This window comes from Phoca vitulina, unplaced genomic scaffold (assembly GCF_004348235.1).
Source record: "Phoca vitulina isolate PV1807 unplaced genomic scaffold, GSC_HSeal_1.0 scaffold1, whole genome shotgun sequence".
Taxonomy (NCBI): Eukaryota; Metazoa; Chordata; class Mammalia; order Carnivora; family Phocidae; genus Phoca; species Phoca vitulina.
In genome coordinates this window covers 28,681,270-28,699,479 of record NW_022589704.1, presented here as the reverse complement: position 1 = coordinate 28,699,479, position 18,210 = coordinate 28,681,270, and the positions used below count along the sequence as shown (strand labels likewise).

The 18,210-nt window shown below is 39.2% G+C and overlaps 1 protein-coding gene across 2 annotated transcripts in view; it reads right to left on the bottom strand.

Annotated features, from left to right (window-relative positions):
- Positions 1-18,210, bottom strand: part of KLF7 (Kruppel like factor 7) — an 84,556-nt gene that overhangs the window by 33,010 nt on the left and 33,336 nt on the right. The window contains exon 2 of one of the 2 annotated variants that reach the window (XM_032403665.1): positions 9,033-9,666. In XM_032403665.1, coding sequence (XP_032259556.1) covers positions 9,033-9,666 — 634 coding nt within the window. The remainder of the gene's footprint in view (positions 1-9,032; positions 9,667-18,210) is intronic. The other variant, XM_032403672.1, reaches the window with a different exon arrangement.

Here is an 18,210-nt window from a genome sequence, read left to right as displayed (position 1 = left end):
AATGAATTCCAGTGAGGTGACATTAACCCACATGAACACACAAAATGAAGACAGAAAACTTTTAAAAACGACTACCGCACAGCTATTCTCAGATAATCCTACTGCATCTTGCTGCTCTTGGATACTAGAATATGTACCAGTCAAGCCTTTTCATGGGTTCTATTCATCAGGGCATAGATTATATAATTATACTTTTTTTTTTTAAGGCATCCATTAGACTCCTAGAACTTCTCTCACTTAAAAGTGCCTTCAATTGTGGAACAATTTATAGTCCTTCTTACAAAATATTCCCTGATATGAAAATAGCAAGGGCTCCAGAGGAAGACATTATATACCATAACACACTTAACTGAGCAATAATCTACCATGAAGGGAGAGGACTTTCTCAACTGAAGGGTTTCTGGCTTCCTTCCCTAAAACAAAAGGATTGATGGCTTCTACCAACTTTAGCTAACCTAGTGAAACAGTTGAAACTATCCTAGCCCAACAAAGTTGGGATTTTAAAAAAACTGTACCTTGTTTGACTGAAAACAATATGCATAACAGTTTTACTTTACTGAATTCCATAAATTAAATGTCAACTATAGTAATGAAAAGAGGATGCATTCTGAAGGCAGAAATAACAAAAGAAGCCTAACTCTATGTTTTATGACTCCAGATGAGTGGTTTACAATATAAAATGAGTTTTAAATTATAAATGCATTTTATTTTGCAAACAAAATAAAGGGGGTCTAACCTGAATGTAGGTAACTTTTGAAGGGAAGAAAGGAAAAGATGGAGGGTCCAAAAAAAAAAAAAAAAAGGCGGTGGCCAGGGCCGGGGCAGCGGTGGGCGGGATCTGCCAACCAGGCCTAGTTCAGGACAAAGCTGGACCTATGCTCTGTAAGGAACTAGCAATGGGGTGCCCGGGTCTTCCATCCCTAAAAGCTTCTGGGGTCCAGTCCTGGTCAGTCCCTGACTCTCTTACTTCAATAAGCACAGATGGTGAAGGAGAAGGAAAGGTGAACAGAAATATGGGACAAACCATGAAAAGCTTATTCTCACTGCAGACACTCTTAAATAATTTAAGTGGGTTGACCTCCATTACATAAGCTAGTCAGATTCTAACATTGGCAACCAAACATGGAGACGCCGCAGGACTGGCAAAGAACTCTGTCACTGGTTGGCCAAATAACCAGCACAATAAAATGTCACTAACTCTTGATTACTTTGAACGGTCTTCCTTCTACTAACATTTAGCTTAATAACTGTCATATCAACATATGACTTTTAAAAATGGTTGAAAAGAAGTTACTCTTAGAAAATGTAGAAGATCCAGTAGCAGAGAAGGAAGGGGAGGAAGTCAAGGTGGGAAATGCTGCCCCAGCTTCCAACCCACCCCACCTTCCCTCCCTACTTGCTGGAAGATTCCTGAAATTCCACTCACAGCCTCCCATAATCAAAGATTAACAACATAATAACAATAAGGAATTTCATTCTGACATAAGGAAAGGTAATAAAGGAAGGCTTCAAAGGCAGGAAGTGACTCAGTGCAGGCAAGCATCAGGTGTAAGATTCTTAGGTGGGGCATGAAGAAGGAACTGAGATTTTGGGAAACAGGTTTGCCCAGGGCCATCCAGTTCACCTCCATCAGGGTGGGGACAAAGAGAAATTGCCTGGTTGGAAAGAGCCAGCCTCTCACCATTGAATACCTGAGTCACCTGACAGAGCTTTGCGTCCCACTACACATATGCCCACAGTAGGCTGGATTCCCAAAAACTTCCATTTTCTTATCGGAACGAACCTCTTTACATGAAATGTCTGCATTCTCTTGATCCATTTTCAAGATTTCAACTATAATTTCTATGAAACTCAAACTGGCTATTTTTCAAAGAAAGACACTCATTTTACAAATATATTTTCATCTCTCCTTATATTTTAACTAAGCTTTTTAAAAGGATTATTCCAGTTTAAAAACTCTTTTGTTTTGTTTTTTTATTACACACGACCTTCTTAAATTCCTTTGTTGTCTGATTCAAACGGAATCACTTCATTATTGTTTTAACTTCAAGAGACATAAGACATAAGTATTGTCTACCCCCAGCTAATTCTTATAATATCACTTAGATACTCTTTACAAAGCTCCACTTAATCTCCCCAGTATAATATGTACAGGATAACCATGATCATCACGGTCATTAACATTCTTATTATAATAGAAACAGCTTCTGTACATTATCTATTTATTAAAGAGAACAGTTATTTTAAGTCCACACTTGGCCTTCCCAATGTCACTCGTTCATTTGCACAGACTACTCATGACCTTCTTTTTCTCCTCTCCATCAAACAAAGCTGACCTAACCTTTAAATCTTAGAATTTATAAAATTCTATTACTTCCGCTGCCTTTTCTGAAATGAGATTCCTCTTTTCTCTTCCCTCATTCCTACTTCCCACCCCAATCCATGCTCTCTTCTCTTTTCAGACCAGATTCCAAATATAGTGACTTTATAAAACCATTTTCAGGTTTTTGCATCAAAAAGCAAGGTCCTCGGAGATGGGGGAAGGAACAGTGTGTAGTGTAATGGGGGTTCGAGAAATATTGTTTATGATGAAATACTTATTAATTTCATGCTTTTTTCTTTCTCTTCCATTCTCATTTTAACATGTTTATTTACTTCATGACTACCAATTATCCATTAAAAGGACATCTGGAATAGGCATCCCATGAAGCCTACATTTATTACCATATTATAATAATAAAATAAATGTGCTTGCTGTGTATATGCTGAGTTTACACCATTCCATCCAATATATGTTTACTGAAATTTATCTTCATAAATGTTAAGAGCTAGCATATTGCTAAATTATCATGTGGTAAAGCTCTAAGAATTTCTTGAATCATAAAATTATCCCGTCAATTGTTTTCCATCATCTCATTCACACCCGTTCTTTTCAAACTCTTTCTCTTAAGCTCTTGAATATGCTAAATCCAAACTATCACACCCTTCTATTAAACTCTCTCCACCTTGTGAACTGAACAGTTAACCCTTATTCTAGTTTCCATCCCATAATAGGGCTTTAATGAGTTTCTGCCTCAACACATGGATAAACTTCATTAGCAGCCATGTGTCTCAGCATATTAAAGGCCCTTTAATGCCTTAAAATTGCCCTATTTCAGTTGCTATTGTATAAATTCAAAGAATTCTTATCTATGGGGCTGAGGAGGTTGAAAGTGGTCGGTGGGCCCCCTACAGTTCCAGACTGAGGTATTTAATTTTATCCTGCTGATGTGCCTGACCTTGAATTAGGTCTTCTATTTATATAAATTAGTGTATTATCACATCGGCATCATTTGAAACGATGAATGGCATGAATAAACACCCTGTCCAAAAAAGAGAAAAGCAACTTTTTCTAAATCGTCCTCACTGCTGCTTCTGACCTCTGATAGGCGCCCCTACTCTCATTCAGCACTCTGTCTCCCTTTGCACTCTTTCTTGGAAGGGCTGTCCCTTTCCCAGGGACTGCTTACTCAGTGGCACAGCACCTGACATCTGTGCGTACTTTGGGGAATGACTGATAGAACAAACAAAGTGAGTAAGATGATCACCTATCGAATAGGATGCAAGCCCAAGGGACAGGAGTCCTGGGTCAAATTTTCATTCTGCCACGGCAGGTCATAGAACTTGGGCTAAGGCATTTTTACACTGCTGGTTCTCAGTTTCCCCATATGTGATAATGCTTGCCCTAATTTCACAGGGATGGAGTATTAGCATTTGTCATTTTAATGAGTGAATTGGGACTGTTACAAGAAAGTCTCTCTTTAATCCTAAGGTAAAAAATGGTTTAATAGTAATGACCATAATAACAATAACTATAACCGTAACAATAATGGGCCTAGAAACGGAAGACCATCCCTTTGTAATTTCCTTGTTCTGGCTGTTAGTCACTTGATGAGGCAGTATGTTTAAGGACCCTCCCAACTTTATTCTATTTAGAAGACACTCAAAGTGGTTTTCATTGTCCATTTGTATTTAAACTATGTTTCTCATTTCCTCTTAATAATGAGTTATTAAGAGAATATCTACTTGATTTATTTTCCCCTTGTTTGTTAGCATAGAAGTTAAGAGCTCAGACTTGAGCAATACTGTTTGGTTTGAATCCTGGCCCAGCCACCTAGGAGCTGTGTGACATTGGGCAAGTTATTGACCTCTCTGGGCCTCATTCCTTCATAACTATAAAATAAGAATAGTACCTACGTCATTAGATTAAAAAGGTTAATATTTGTAAAAGACTTAGAACAATGCCTAGCATGTAGCAATTGTTTTATCTTTGTTGAATAAATAAATTACATTTCAAACTTTAAAGAACTTTCATTATATGTATAAAATAAACACTTCTATTTGCCTTTTAAACATGACACTCATCTTTTATTTATAATATTTTTAGCTACCTTTTCATTTGAAAACAAACTATTTCCCTAAATCTGAGTTAAACTTAAAAATGGTGCCACCTCAAGACCTGCCCCACAGCAGACATAAACTGTTAAGTAAATTGCACACTTGTGTTATCTTTCCACCTAAAAAGCATCCCTTTACATTCGTTGATGCAAAATCCAGAATGTCCTTATCCACACACCCATGGATTACGCTAAAGCAACCCCCGTCCATAGAAAGACTCCTCCAAGTAAGACATGTGAGAACATGGCCTCTTTTCTCCCTCCTCAGTGACCAACTACCAAAGATTTCATTGCTGGCCTTTGTCCTGACTTTATCAACATGACTCACTCTGAAAAGTATAAATGTAGACATGCTTTTATATGAGTTTCCATATTAGAAAAGTCGGCTCAATTAACACAAAATGCCATTTCAGTCACATGCTTTTTTTCTTCCTTAGAAGTGATCAAGAAGAAATGTAGAAAACACTTCTTTCTTTCTCTTTTTGTGTAGAAACTACTAACATTTCAATAAATTGACTTTTGCTGAACACAAGCATAGTAAAGTGATTTTTTTTAATTGAAAGTGAAGATTTCCTTTGTATCAACATATAAGGATTATTTAGCTGATTCCAAGAAGATGAATAAACCTGTGATCATAATGATTGAATTACTGGGCAAGAAAAATAATGTTACACAAAGACCAGAAAACAGAGTGGGAGAGAAAGGTCTGTAATGGTTTGGCTGCTAAAGGACATTTTTACGCACATGCCAGCACTAAGTGCTCTTCGCAATGAATAAACCATATGTCCATTTTTCTATGCTTCCTTTCACTAAGATCCTGCGACTTCACAATATTCCCTTTGTCCCAGTCCCTGCCTCATCTCCCCCCTCCCTCGGTTCCCCCATCCCCAACTTCACCTCCTTGGGCAAACAGTATTGGTGCCCTAGCTACCAACTTGAACATCTGCTACCTTAAAAAAAAAAAAAAAAAATCACCTCACTGCCTAACATCCTCCAGGGCAAAAAGTTTGAAGGATTCAGCATCCTCAAAAGAACAGCCACAGAAGGAGAAAAAAAAAAGAAAAAAAAAGGCCTATCTTTTCCGGCTCAGTAAATTCTGTCTATATAAAGATTAAATGAATAACATTTTAAAAATTCTTCAGTGCAAGCAAATCCATGTTACCAAGAATGTATTGTCTTTCTTATGCATAGAGGGAGACCCACACATTTTATTTTATTTCATTTTTGCAACTGTGTCTCCTTTTCAACATATTACCATATAGAAGAGATAGAGCATATATATGACTCTAGAGAAAAGAATGCCAATATTTTCCCTCCTTTTACCTGATGGTTTTCTCATCTTCTTCTTCTTTTTTTTTTTCTCCTGTCCCCAAACACTCCCCCAATTGAAAGATAAAGAAATATTTCCACTGAATTAAAGTGAGCCCGGTGTTAAAATAACTTGCCTGGATCCAACCAGAGCCCATTTTTTTAAACTCCATTTCAACATTTGGTGGGCAGCCCTGCCCCACCACTCACTTATATTAGCCACTCCTGCAACCAGAATTCCCATCGCCATACACCTTTGCCCTCAAGCTTTTACTAGTCCATTGCCTTTATATGTTTACACTTAATTTGATTCCATCTTTCATGCTTTTTTCATTATTCTTAGTTCATCCACACCACATAAATTATCACCTTTGTTTTCAGTTCCCCATGTGCCCCATTCACACCAATTCCAAATAAATACTTCTGATTCTCATCCATTTAATCCAAATTAATTCATATTCCCTCTCCCCATCCTCCATCCTCACCTCTAGCTCCCCTCCTGTTTCTCTTTCTTATAGCACCAAATTTTCCTTCCATGCTTATGTCTGAGCAAGGTTTTACAGGCAAAATGCTTCTGGAGGATGCAAGGTGATTGCTTTCTGTATTGTCTTAGGAAAGCCAAGCTCTCCAGCGCTGCCACCTTCAATAAGCCAATGCCTGCACGTCCAGATGCACTCTCTACAACCGGTGTCCCTGAGCATCACAACCCCCACAAAGAGTGAGGAAAAAGCTTCTCGCTTTTTGACGGTATTTAACTTTGCCTTATTTCTAGCTTACATAGAGCTGTTTTTTCACACAATCGTCATTAATCAATATCAATATCTATTGTAATAACTACAAACCAACTCCACTACTATCTTCGATGAGCTCTTACAATCTGCCAAGGATTTTACATATATTGATTCATTTAGTCTTCAAAACAATCTAGGATATAGATAAAATTATCCCTATATTTTACAAATGACTAAGCTGAGACTCAGGGAAGATAAATCACTTAACCAGGTCACAAATCTAAGAAGGAGTAGAGCCAGAACTCAGACCCAAGTCCACCTACTACAAAGCCCCCACTCTCAACCACTCTGCAACACTGCCTTCCAATACTGCAGGGCGCCTCCTTGAGTAAATTCCCCATGGGGAGGAGTCTTTCTACATCAGTCCACCATAAGGCAAGTGGTTGCAGGTGCTGGGGAACATAATGAGCTCCACCTTGATAATCACTCTGAGTAGACTGTGCCCAAAAAACAAAGCACCAAATAAGGCATCACTCCTAAAGAGGTCTCCTTCTGACACATCTCTTGGGAGAAGGGGATAGGAAAAAGAAGAAAAATGCTCTGGACTCCCCCTTAAAAAAAAGAATCTTGCTTCCCCAGAGCTGTCCAGTCTTCCTACTAGACAGGATGTAGCCTGTCTTCATGTCAGTAATTCAGAAATGTGTCCATAATCATGCCTTCCACGCCCCCAACAAAGCTCAACATTCTTGCTCCATTCGGCTTTCTCTGGTTTCCTGGGGAGAACGGGAAGTGAGTCACCATCAAAGCCTGGGAGCACTGCAATGTCTTGTCATGACTTTACTCATTGACTTGAGAAAGAAAGAAATATAAATAAAAAATGACCTTCAGGACAATATCAGAAAGGAAAAAAACAAAAGCTGACTTGAGCAGGAACTGTTAGCCTTGGTGTCTGTGGGGTGGGGCACTCAGACTCTTGGGAAACCCTCACTGGGACTCTGCACTTGAGCCACAGGGTTCAAAAGTCATGTTAGGAGACCTTCCCATGAACCAAGCAAGAGCTACATAGGAAGTTAAGTGCAGAATTGGAGTACCTGCCTAAGTCCTGTGTAGCAGGAAAGCAGTGTGTTCTCGTCCTCCCATGCATGGGACTGACTCTGAGGTTCAAAATGGTGATTTTGTCTAGACACATATTACGCATCTTATTTAGGAAAGTGCTTCTGTATCGCACAAAGTATTTCATGCTCCCACACCACAGAGCATTAGAGCTGAAAGGGACCTTAAGTCAGTCTGTTTGACGGATATGGAAAATGAGGCCCAGTAAGGTAAAGGGACACTCTCAAGGTCACAGAGCTAGTCAGTGGCAGAGTTAGAACCAGAACCCGGGTTTTTCTGATTTTCCAGCCAATGAGTTTTGCACTGCACACTTCCTTGGTTAGCCCAGACAGAAACTCACCACAGAGCACCAGGAAGATGAGCCTCAAGACCAAAACCAACTCCCACCAGCCACTTCTCCTGGCTCAAATCCAATCACCCATTTCTCCCGGACTGCACTCCTACTCTGCTGCTTATACTTTCAGAGTTTTCCCTAATTCAGCTGTACTGTGCAAGCAGTATGCAAAACCGTTCAGGCGACATAGCCAGGACTCATTTAAAAACCACCAATGACAGTAATTGCTCCTAGGATGCTAACACCAAGAAGAAACACCAGCCCTAAGCTTGTACCTCAAAGCACAGAACAAAGACCAGTTTCAAGGAAAATGCCAATCTCACTCTTTTCTCTATAAACGCCACTCTTCCAAATAATCCCATTGCTCCAAAGATCAATATGATTCCTGGGAATCACCACAGAAGTCTTGAGTAAAATATACAGTCCCCGTCGGTTACCACTCGCCCTTCCCACACACATAGCAATGTAATCACTTTAGCAACTTCTCAGTAACAAGCTCATTAAAAAGCAATTCTGCCATCTCTCCATAAAGCACGCGCCAGAGAACAATGCAAAAGAGGAGATGCCAATTAATTATAGAATGATCACATCTAATGAACTCTGAAACCCTCCTGCTGTTGGTGACTTTGATGAAAAATCAGGGATGCTGGGAAAAGAGTGAATAGGGACACCCCGACTACCTTGTTTAACTGTGAGTTCTTTCAAATGTGCCTCCTCGGATTCCAGTGTTGCTCAAAACCGCAGAGCTACACTCGTAAAACAATGAAAAGTGTCAGGGAGGTGACAAGCGCGTGTACAGTGTACGGCTGTGAGTCACACTACCAGAGCCCCATTCAGACCTCCTTGGAACTGTGTGATTCTAGCCTGTGGTTGGCCTTGCCTCCGAAAGGATCGCACAGCCAGCGAGAGACAAGCCCACGGCCTGTGCCGAGGACATCCGCAGAGCTCAAGGTCACACGTGCGGCACTCTGCTGCCCCGCCCCGGCCCTCCCGTCTGGCTGCCACCTCCGAGTCAGCACGATGCCACTCCTGGGGACACGGGAGCCCTTCCCACCGCGAGCCTAAGGGAGGAAGGAGAAGAAGAAACCACGTGCGGCCAACTTGTACCACTACCTGTGTGAGTCCTCTGGTGGGCCTTTAGGTGGGAGCTTTTTGTATAAACTTTCCGGCACCCGTTAAACTGACAGCGGTGAACCCTCTTCTTGTTTTCGGGGCATGCCTCGGCCCCCACCCCTCCTTGCTCACTGTCGCTCTGTCCGCTCTTAACTGTCCCAGCTGCCGCCACGGCCGCCGCTGCCGTGGCCACCCCTCCCACCTTGACCGAGCCGAGTGCAGCCTTCTTGGCCACCAGTTTCAACGTCACCGTGCCATCCACGGCTGAGAGAGTCTGTGAGGTTTTGACCAGATGGCGGCTGAGCTCAGGGGACGATGGGGGCGTTAATGAGGTCACTGCGTTGAGCTGGGCCTGGTTGACGGCTGTGTAGCTGTCTAGAGAAGAGCTGGTTGGCTGGAGGCTGAGGCAGGTCTCAGATAGCAACTTGTCCCGAGAGAGAAGAATGTCCACTGCCGAGCTCTTCTCGCAGATGGTGGCTTCCACAGGGAGCAGCAGCGGGTCCAAGCGCCGGAAGCTCTCCTCAATGCACGGGGGAGGAGAAGCATGGAGGAAACAGTCCAAGTCCTCACCGAAGGTCTCCGAGATCCTCCTAGGCTCCGTCTGTAGGTAGCGTTCCAATTCAAGGCATGTCTGCAGAGGGGAAGGAGGGAGGGAGAGAAACAGCCATCAGAGGCAAAGAACACCATGAGTCCACATGTCGACAGGCAGAGCAGGAAGAGACACACGGAATGGTTTTGCGGCTAGAATCTGAAATTCTCTTGGTGAAAGGTCTGACCCTGTTATTTAGTCCCTGAATACTTCTGAAGGGCTCATAAGGGTCACATCATGCAAGTTTAATGAAGTGAAACTAGAGGCCCAGAAGGGCTATCTCACACCATTAAGATCCCAGAGAACATTCCACATTAAAATGGTCTCCTGCCCCACAATCCAAGTCAGCAGGTGAGATGCTCCAAGCATTGCTAGGAGTTCCCATGTAAGCAAGAAGTAAATAGAATCAGACAAAGTTTTCATACCAAAACAAGACTTCCCATAGTCCGATTTCATTTTTCAAATAGACTTGAGCAAGTTGCAAAAATCAGTCAATTTTCTGACTTGCTCAGAAGAACAAACCATGCCCGCCAACTACGAGGTGACCTCAGCCACAATCAGCCAACAGCAAGCCCTGCCTTGGATTCCCTAACCAGCGGGAATGGATACTGTTCTGAAGAATGCCTCTCACAAAACCTTTGATATACAAGACAAAACTCCCCTTGTTTACAGCAAGTTATTCAAAATACAATTGCTACCTATTTTGTGGCAAGGGGCATAAGTCTGATTACAATGGTTTAGCATCTCTGTGTGATAAAAATAAGTTCAAACACAGCTATTTGACTTGCTAAAGATAGGACCCAATATATTTCAACATAAAGCTTTCACCTGGTAAAGAAATAGAGAAAAAGAATGGAAAAGTTCAGAGCTGCAACACATCTTCATCCATGGTGCTCTTTGTAACATGTTGGAAACGCTCTTATGGCAAAAGTGGATATTTAAGTTTATACTCAAAAAGCTTTCCTCACTTAAGAATCCTACTTTTCCAGAATCTTGTGTAAAACCATGGTGCTAACTTGCACCATCAGCTCAATTTGCTCTGGCTTCTGGGCTTCAACAAAGAAACACTGATGGCAAATTTAAGATGAGACTAGCTCCTAATTCACTGCCTCCCTAGTAGAGCATTTTTCATTTCAACCAATGTTTGGATCCTAGGCTTTTATTCTGTTAAGAATATATTTTAATGATATACCTCATTGTGTTGTATCTGTTAAGGATTTTAGTTTGGTGACATTTCAAAAGATTGTTTTTGTTTCTCTTTCTTATCCCATTTATTCTCCCATAAATTTCTCTATTAGGAGATGCACTGTCGATGGGGTTTACATTTTCCCAGATACAGAATCATAGAACCATGGAGTTTCAGAGATGTTTGTCTAGATTTTATGTACATTGTGCTTCTCTAACATGTTCATATGTCAGCATTTTACCTGTTTTTCTTAGACTGCATGTGATAGCCATTCCATGCTCACTATTTTGACAAGGTTCTAGCTGCCTACCAGGGTTAGCACTTAACCTCTCTATCAGAATCCACCAACGGTCACTGCCTTTGGTATTCTCGGCCAGCCTGCCCTTCATGGCTGCCAAACCCCATCTGTATCCTTATGATACCAAGGGCCCAACTCCTCCTACCTTGCTTGTCTCACTCTACTCCTGCTCTCTGAATAACTCAAATGCTACCTGCAAAGTTTTCTTTCCTATTTGCCAAAGTATTCAACACCACCTTATATACCTGGACCTTCAAAATCTTTAAATTATTTATATTCTCCCACTGGTTATATATTTATTTGTCTTGTGTCTTCTGTTTATTTTTTGTTATTATTTTTATTGAGGTATAATTGACATACAACATTATATTCATTTCAGGCATACAACATGATTCCATATTTGTATACACTGCAAAAGGATCACCACAGTAAGTCTAGCTACCAGAAGATTGGTTTTTAATCAGCCTTATGGTAAAACTCTACACTCATGAATAAGAAAACCAGATTTTTAACTATGAATCAACTTTTGGTTTCACTTTTGACTTTTAATAGCATAAACTAATGAATTATTCTAATCTTCATTCAACATTCATATCACATGTTTTTGTTCAACTACTGTGTTCACAGCAAGGTGCAAGGTTTTCTGTGTGTTGGAAGAAGATATTAATAGATCCATGTGATGTAGGTGCAGAATAAATAATTACAAGCTAAAAATGACATGAATTTACAAAGCAAAGTGATACCAAATAACATACAATAAAGTGTGTTGATAAGTTCTTAGGGGATGAGCGGACAATGAAGTCTACACTCTATAATATGAAGGCATTCATCAAGGGAAGCTTATTGGGAAAGTCAGTTTTGATTCTATTTTATGTATTGATTAAATAATAGCTCTGGCTGAGTAGCTTCCCACCATTTTATGTTTGAAACCAACACTACCACCTTCTCAGGTCAGAAATTTACATTATCCTCAGTTGCCCCTTTCTGAATTCCTTGTCTCAAAAATTTTCCCTTTCCTTTTTCCATCTCATTGCTAGAAATTGTCATTTACTTCTCTCCGATATTGAAACCCTCAGGCTTAGCTCCAGTCACTTCACTTCTGAATTATGAGATCCTACTCCTAAAACCTCCCTTAAAGCTCCCCTTCCCTTCTAAAACTCTCACCTACCAAGCACAGTGCCTGGCACCCACCAGGTACATAATGTCTATCAAACAAAGACAAAATCAACTTTATACTACTACTTTGATTATTTTAACTCCTCCATTCCACAAAAGCCATTTCCTGACCCCTTATCCTGGATGATGCTGAGGCTAGCAATCTTAGAAATGACCACTAATACATGTCTTCTGGAACACAACTATAATCCTTCTTTAGCTTTGGCCCAAAGGGCAGAACCAGATCTTTGAAACACGGATATGTTTCAGATAAAAAACAGCTGAATCATAGGTTATAAGTTGTCCTTGAGGCAGTTCCCTGCCTCACACGCAAAGATTATTTCAAACCTAGTCACCGCTGTCTTTTGACAGAGTTTTTGTATGTCATGTCTTCTTATATACTTTCTAGCTCAAAGATTTGAAAGCCACTGAGAAATTGTTGTGATTGTTAGGAAGCTCAGGTCTCTTCATATTCAGAGTTCTGGGAAACAGAGAGATTCTAAACACATTTATATACTTTTCTGGGAAGGTTAAAAAATAACCTACCCAGTATGCCCTAGTTTAAATCCCAGGAGCACACAGGTCAGACTAATGATCTAAAGATAGAGACACATCTACTAAAATGCTGGACCACTTAAGAGCAGCTACCACTTGCAACCCTGATACAGGGCATTCTTATTCCATCTGAGAATTAGAGAGGCATGAGTACCCATCAGGATGCGCTGGATAGCCCTACGAAATCATTTTGGAATGGTTTTTGTCTTGAGAAATCCACTTCTTGTAGTATTCTACTTAGAGGAGAGATTTTGTGAATCAGAAACTCATCAGGAGTGCTGGCAATTAAAATGTCAAGAATGAAGAGAATTTTAATGTTAGATTATTTCTAAGCCAAAGAGAAAGCTTATCTCCAATGTTTTTCTTTAATGATTACAAGGACTCCCTTAAGAAATGCCTATGATGTTTAATTAAAATTTGAGGTATTTACTCATAGATATTAATACATACACACAGAGAAGTATATATAGAAATAAATGTGTATATGTGTCTATGAGTATACATATATTTCCTAGATCTATCTTTAGGGAGAGTCTACAAGAAAGACACCCCAATAGCACTGAGCACACCTAGTATATAGATCGTGGTTTCTAAATATCATTATCCAATAAAGGGAAACCAAGGCACCTTGGAGAAATAGTTGATTCAAAGTCTGGGGCAAAGAAAATAAAAGATGAGTCTAGAATATCCTGTGGTACTAGAAGGTAAGAAGTGTTCATAAAGTGATAGAGCTATGTCAAAAAAACCTCACGGGCAATTTGAAGGAGCTTTTAATGACCAAATCTGGATAATATGAGCAACAGAAATGAATAGTGATGATGGATTTTAATACATGGAATAAAATTAATATCTATAAATCCATAGTGATATAAATAAATAGTTGAATCAATAAACAAATGGAGAAGATTAGCTTCTCCTTACAGTAAAATTATAATTAATAAGCATAGAAGGGATGATGGAAATAGAAAATCACCATTAGGCAAACAAAAAAGTAATAATGACATTGACAAGAATCACCAGTGGATGCTAAAATTAGTACATGAAAGTATAATGAAAAACAAGATATTTGCCTAGTCTCAAAGTATCCCTCTCAATAAGATATTAGTTAACTACAAAGACAAAAACAATAATTTTATAGTGGCGAAGCCTAGCATGCACCACTTTAAATATATGATCAAAGTTAGCAGTACCCATAATAAGACATACTAATATCATGTACCCTGGTATGAAGGCTGAAAAGGGCACAAAATTATTCTACACCAATCCTGCCCAAAATACATAACCTCAATGTAATCATGAGAAAACACCAGAACAATCCAAATGGAGAGCCATTCTACAAAATAACTGGCTAGTATTCTTTAAAAATATCAAGATCATGGGGGCGCCTGGGTGGTGCAGTCAATTAAGCATCTCACTCTTGGTTTCAGCTCAAGTCGTGATCTCAGGGTCATGCGATCGAGCCCTGCGTTGGGCTCCATGCTCAGTGTGGAGTCTGCTTGAGATTCTCTCTCCTTCTCCCTCTGCCCCTCTACTTGTGCACTCTCTCTCTCTCTAAAAATAAATAAATCTTTTAAAAATATATCAAGATCAGGAAGAACAAAGGAGACTGAGAAGCTGTCCCAGATCGGAAGAGACTAAGGAGATATGATAATTAAATGCAATGGATTTTGAAGAGAAAAAAGACATTGATGGGAAAAATAATTTAATTCAAATAAAGTGTACAGATTAGTTAATGGCACTGTATCAATATTAATTTCCTGGTTCTGATCATTGTACTATGGTCACGTAATGTTAGGGGAAACTGGGCAAAGTGTATACAGGAACTCTATCTACAATTTTTGCAACTTTTCTGTAAGTCCAAATAATTTTAAGAGAGAGAGAGAGAAGAAGAAAAACCATTAGCAAACTAGGAGTGTCTCCAGATTGTAGATTTGCATATAAAGTTCAAATATTTGTTTATCTACCAGAACCAGAGATTTACTCTGTCCCAATGACACTCTAGCCAGCAAACTCCAACTCAGAGTCCACAGATGTCAATTTAATTACATAAATTATGCCTTGCCAATACTTCACCTTGGACATATGAGGCTTCCCTCAACCTGACCTAACAATACAATTTAAGACGAGCCACTGGATCAACCTCCATCCCCTCATAAATCCATTACAGTTAGCAATGGGAAGGAAATGTGCCCAAGTGCAAAGTGATTTTCTTACTATTTATGGGGTACAAATGAGCTTTGTGAAGACTCTTCAACATTTCAACTTTGAAAAGTGTGGCTTCTTCTCCTAGTTACCTAAGAAATATCACCTGAAATTGGTTTTGAAATGATCATCCTGCAATCTTTTTTAATACTCTCTCCATTTTGTTCATATTACTTGTTGAAACATTCTTATTAAAGGTGATAATCTGGGATGCCTGGGTGGCTCAGTTGGTTAAGCGTTTGCCTTTGGCTCAGGTCATGATCCCAGAGTCCTGGGATCGAGTCCCACATTTGGCTCCTTGCTCAGCAGGGAGCCTGCTTCTCCCTCTGCCTGCTGCTCTCCCTTCTTGTGCTCTCTCTGTCTCCCTCTCTGACAAATAAATAAAATCTTTCTAAAAAAATAAAAAAAATTTAAAAAATAAAAGTGACAATCCAAGACCTAGTTAAAAAAGAAAAAAACTCAAACCTATTACTGCCATGCCTACTACTGCTGTGACAGGCTCCAGAGGCAGAAATTGACAGAGAACAGGATAACCCAAGTCTTGTAGCACAAATTAAGATCACCCAAATCTCCCCAATGTTGACAAGAGGTAGTTACTTTCATGGGATCAAGAAATACGTAAGAAATTTGGCCATATATGGGCATGATGATGCCAAGGTTACCAAATGGTTTTCATTAAACCTGTCCTTCTCTCTTCATAAATTAGATGAAATTTGCCATTCAGGACTGCAAACATCTCTAGTCATTTTTGCCATTTCCCCCACAACCCTCCCCTAAGGGTTTCCTTTACCCATTTTTCTGCTCTTTACTTTTCCTTGTGTTCGTATGCTTCACATAATCTTTCATCTTCCCTCCCACTAATCATTGTTTCATTCAGAGTTCAACATAAAGTCTATCTGCTTCAGGAAGCTTGGTCTAGAAAAAAAATGGAGTTAAGAAAATATACTGACTGCTAAGTGTTGAAAGACACACCTCCTCAATCCTGGAAAATTAAAGAGTATCTCCAAAATGAATCTATGAATCCATAGATTGGTGGTATGCCTGGTTTATTAAGATTATAATCTCCTTGTGGTTTTAGTTGCATTTTCCTAGTGACTAGTGATGTTGAGCATCTTTTCATGTACCTGTTCACCTATTCAGGTCCTTTGCCCATTTTTTAACTGGGTCATTTGTTTCCTTGCTATTGAGTTATAGAAGTTCTTTATGTATCTGGGGTATTAACTCCTTATCAGATACATGGTTTGCAAATATATTTTCCCCACTCCGCCAGTTTTCTCTTCACTTTGTTGATGGTTTCTTTTGCTTTTTAGTTTGATGTAGTCCCAGTTGTTTATTTTTAATTTTGTTGTTTCTGCTTTAGGTGTCCTATCCAAAAAAATCACTACCAAGACCCATGTCAAGGAGTTTTATTCCTATGTTTCCTTCTAGAATGGCCATCATCAAAAAGACAAGAGATAACAAATGCTGGCATGGATGCAGAGAAAAGGGAACCCTTGTGCACTGTTGGTGGATTGTAAATTGGTACAGCCACTATAAAAAAACAGTATGGAGGAGCCTCAAAAAATTAAAAATAGAACTACCATATGATCCAACAATTCCATTTCTGGGAATATATCCAAAGGAAACAAAAACACTAAGTCAAAAAGATATCTGCACCCCCATGTTCATAGCAGCATTATTTACAATAGCTGAGATGTGGAAACAACCTAAGTATCCATTACTGGATGAATGGATAAAGAAGTTGTAGAATATATATACAATGGAATATTATTTAGCCATTAAAAAACAAGGAAATCCTACCATTTGTGACAACATGGGTGGACCATGAAAGAATTATGCTTAGTGAAATAAGTCAGAGGAAGAAATATACTGTATGATCTCACTTATATGTGGAATATAAAAACAAACAAAAACAAAAACAAAACTCATAGAAAAAGTGATCAAACTTGTTACCAGAGGTGGGGGAGGGGGTGCGGGGAGGGGATATTGGAAAAGGTGGTTAAAAGGTACAAACTTCCAGTTATAAGATACATAAGAACTAGGGATGTAATGTACAACATGATGACTACAGCTAACACTGCTGTGTGATAATAGAAAAGTTGTTAAGAGAGTACATCCTAAAGATTCTCATCATAAGGACTTTTTTTCCTTTTTTTTCTTTCTTTTTATTTTATCTATATGAGAAGATGGATGTTGGGTGAACCTATTGTGGTAATCATTTCACAATATATGTAAGTCAAACCATCATGCTGTATGCCTTAAACTTACACAGTGATATATGCTAATTATTTCTCAATAAGAAGAAAAAATATAATAAATTAATTTTTAAAAATTACAATCTCCTTAAAAGCAATGATCATATTCCTTATGCCACATGGGTACTCAAACAATAAAAATAATCTTTTAGGACAAAACTTCTACCTCTATTATCTCAGATGGCAAAGATACCTCAGTGTTTAAAGTGGTGTAAAGTTTCAAGAGTTAGAACTTTCCGAAAGAATGAGCTACAATTGCTTCACAACCCCCATCCATAACCACCATCATAACTACATCCACGTTCAGTTGGGCACACTCTAGTCCAGTCTCCTCGATGCCATCCCTTTATAAACCAAGTGTTTAGAACATAAAAAGTTCTTGTTTTCATTTCTGTGTCTTTTAATTTGAACATAAGACAAAGCCATTGGTCCAATATTTTTGCCATCACTCATTACTGGGTCATTATGATGAATTACTTGGCGTCTTTAGATCCACGAATACTCAAGTTTGTGAATCAAAAACAATAAAGAGAAAAGAAACTGCATTTTGTGATTGATTTTTTTTCTGGAATAATACAGAGTCAATGAAATAAAATGCCACCTACTACTACCTATGTTTATAATCAATTATCAGTCATCTGTGGTCCCTTTAGCCAGCTACCCATAATCCCAATCATTCTACCTATTTCATTCACCTAAAAGATCCAAGAGTTAAAATGGTAAAGATATAAAGCAAATTGGGGAAAGAATATAAATGCAAAAATAAAAGGAAATACAGTTGTCCACATTATAGAAACTTGCACAGTCATATTCTTCTGAGATCAGACCTAGACCTAATAAAGATGATGATGACAACAAAGATGACGGCTATGATGGTGATGATGATGATGTTTCTAGCAAGGAAGGGGTGAACTCTAGTTCCCAGAAAGGATGCT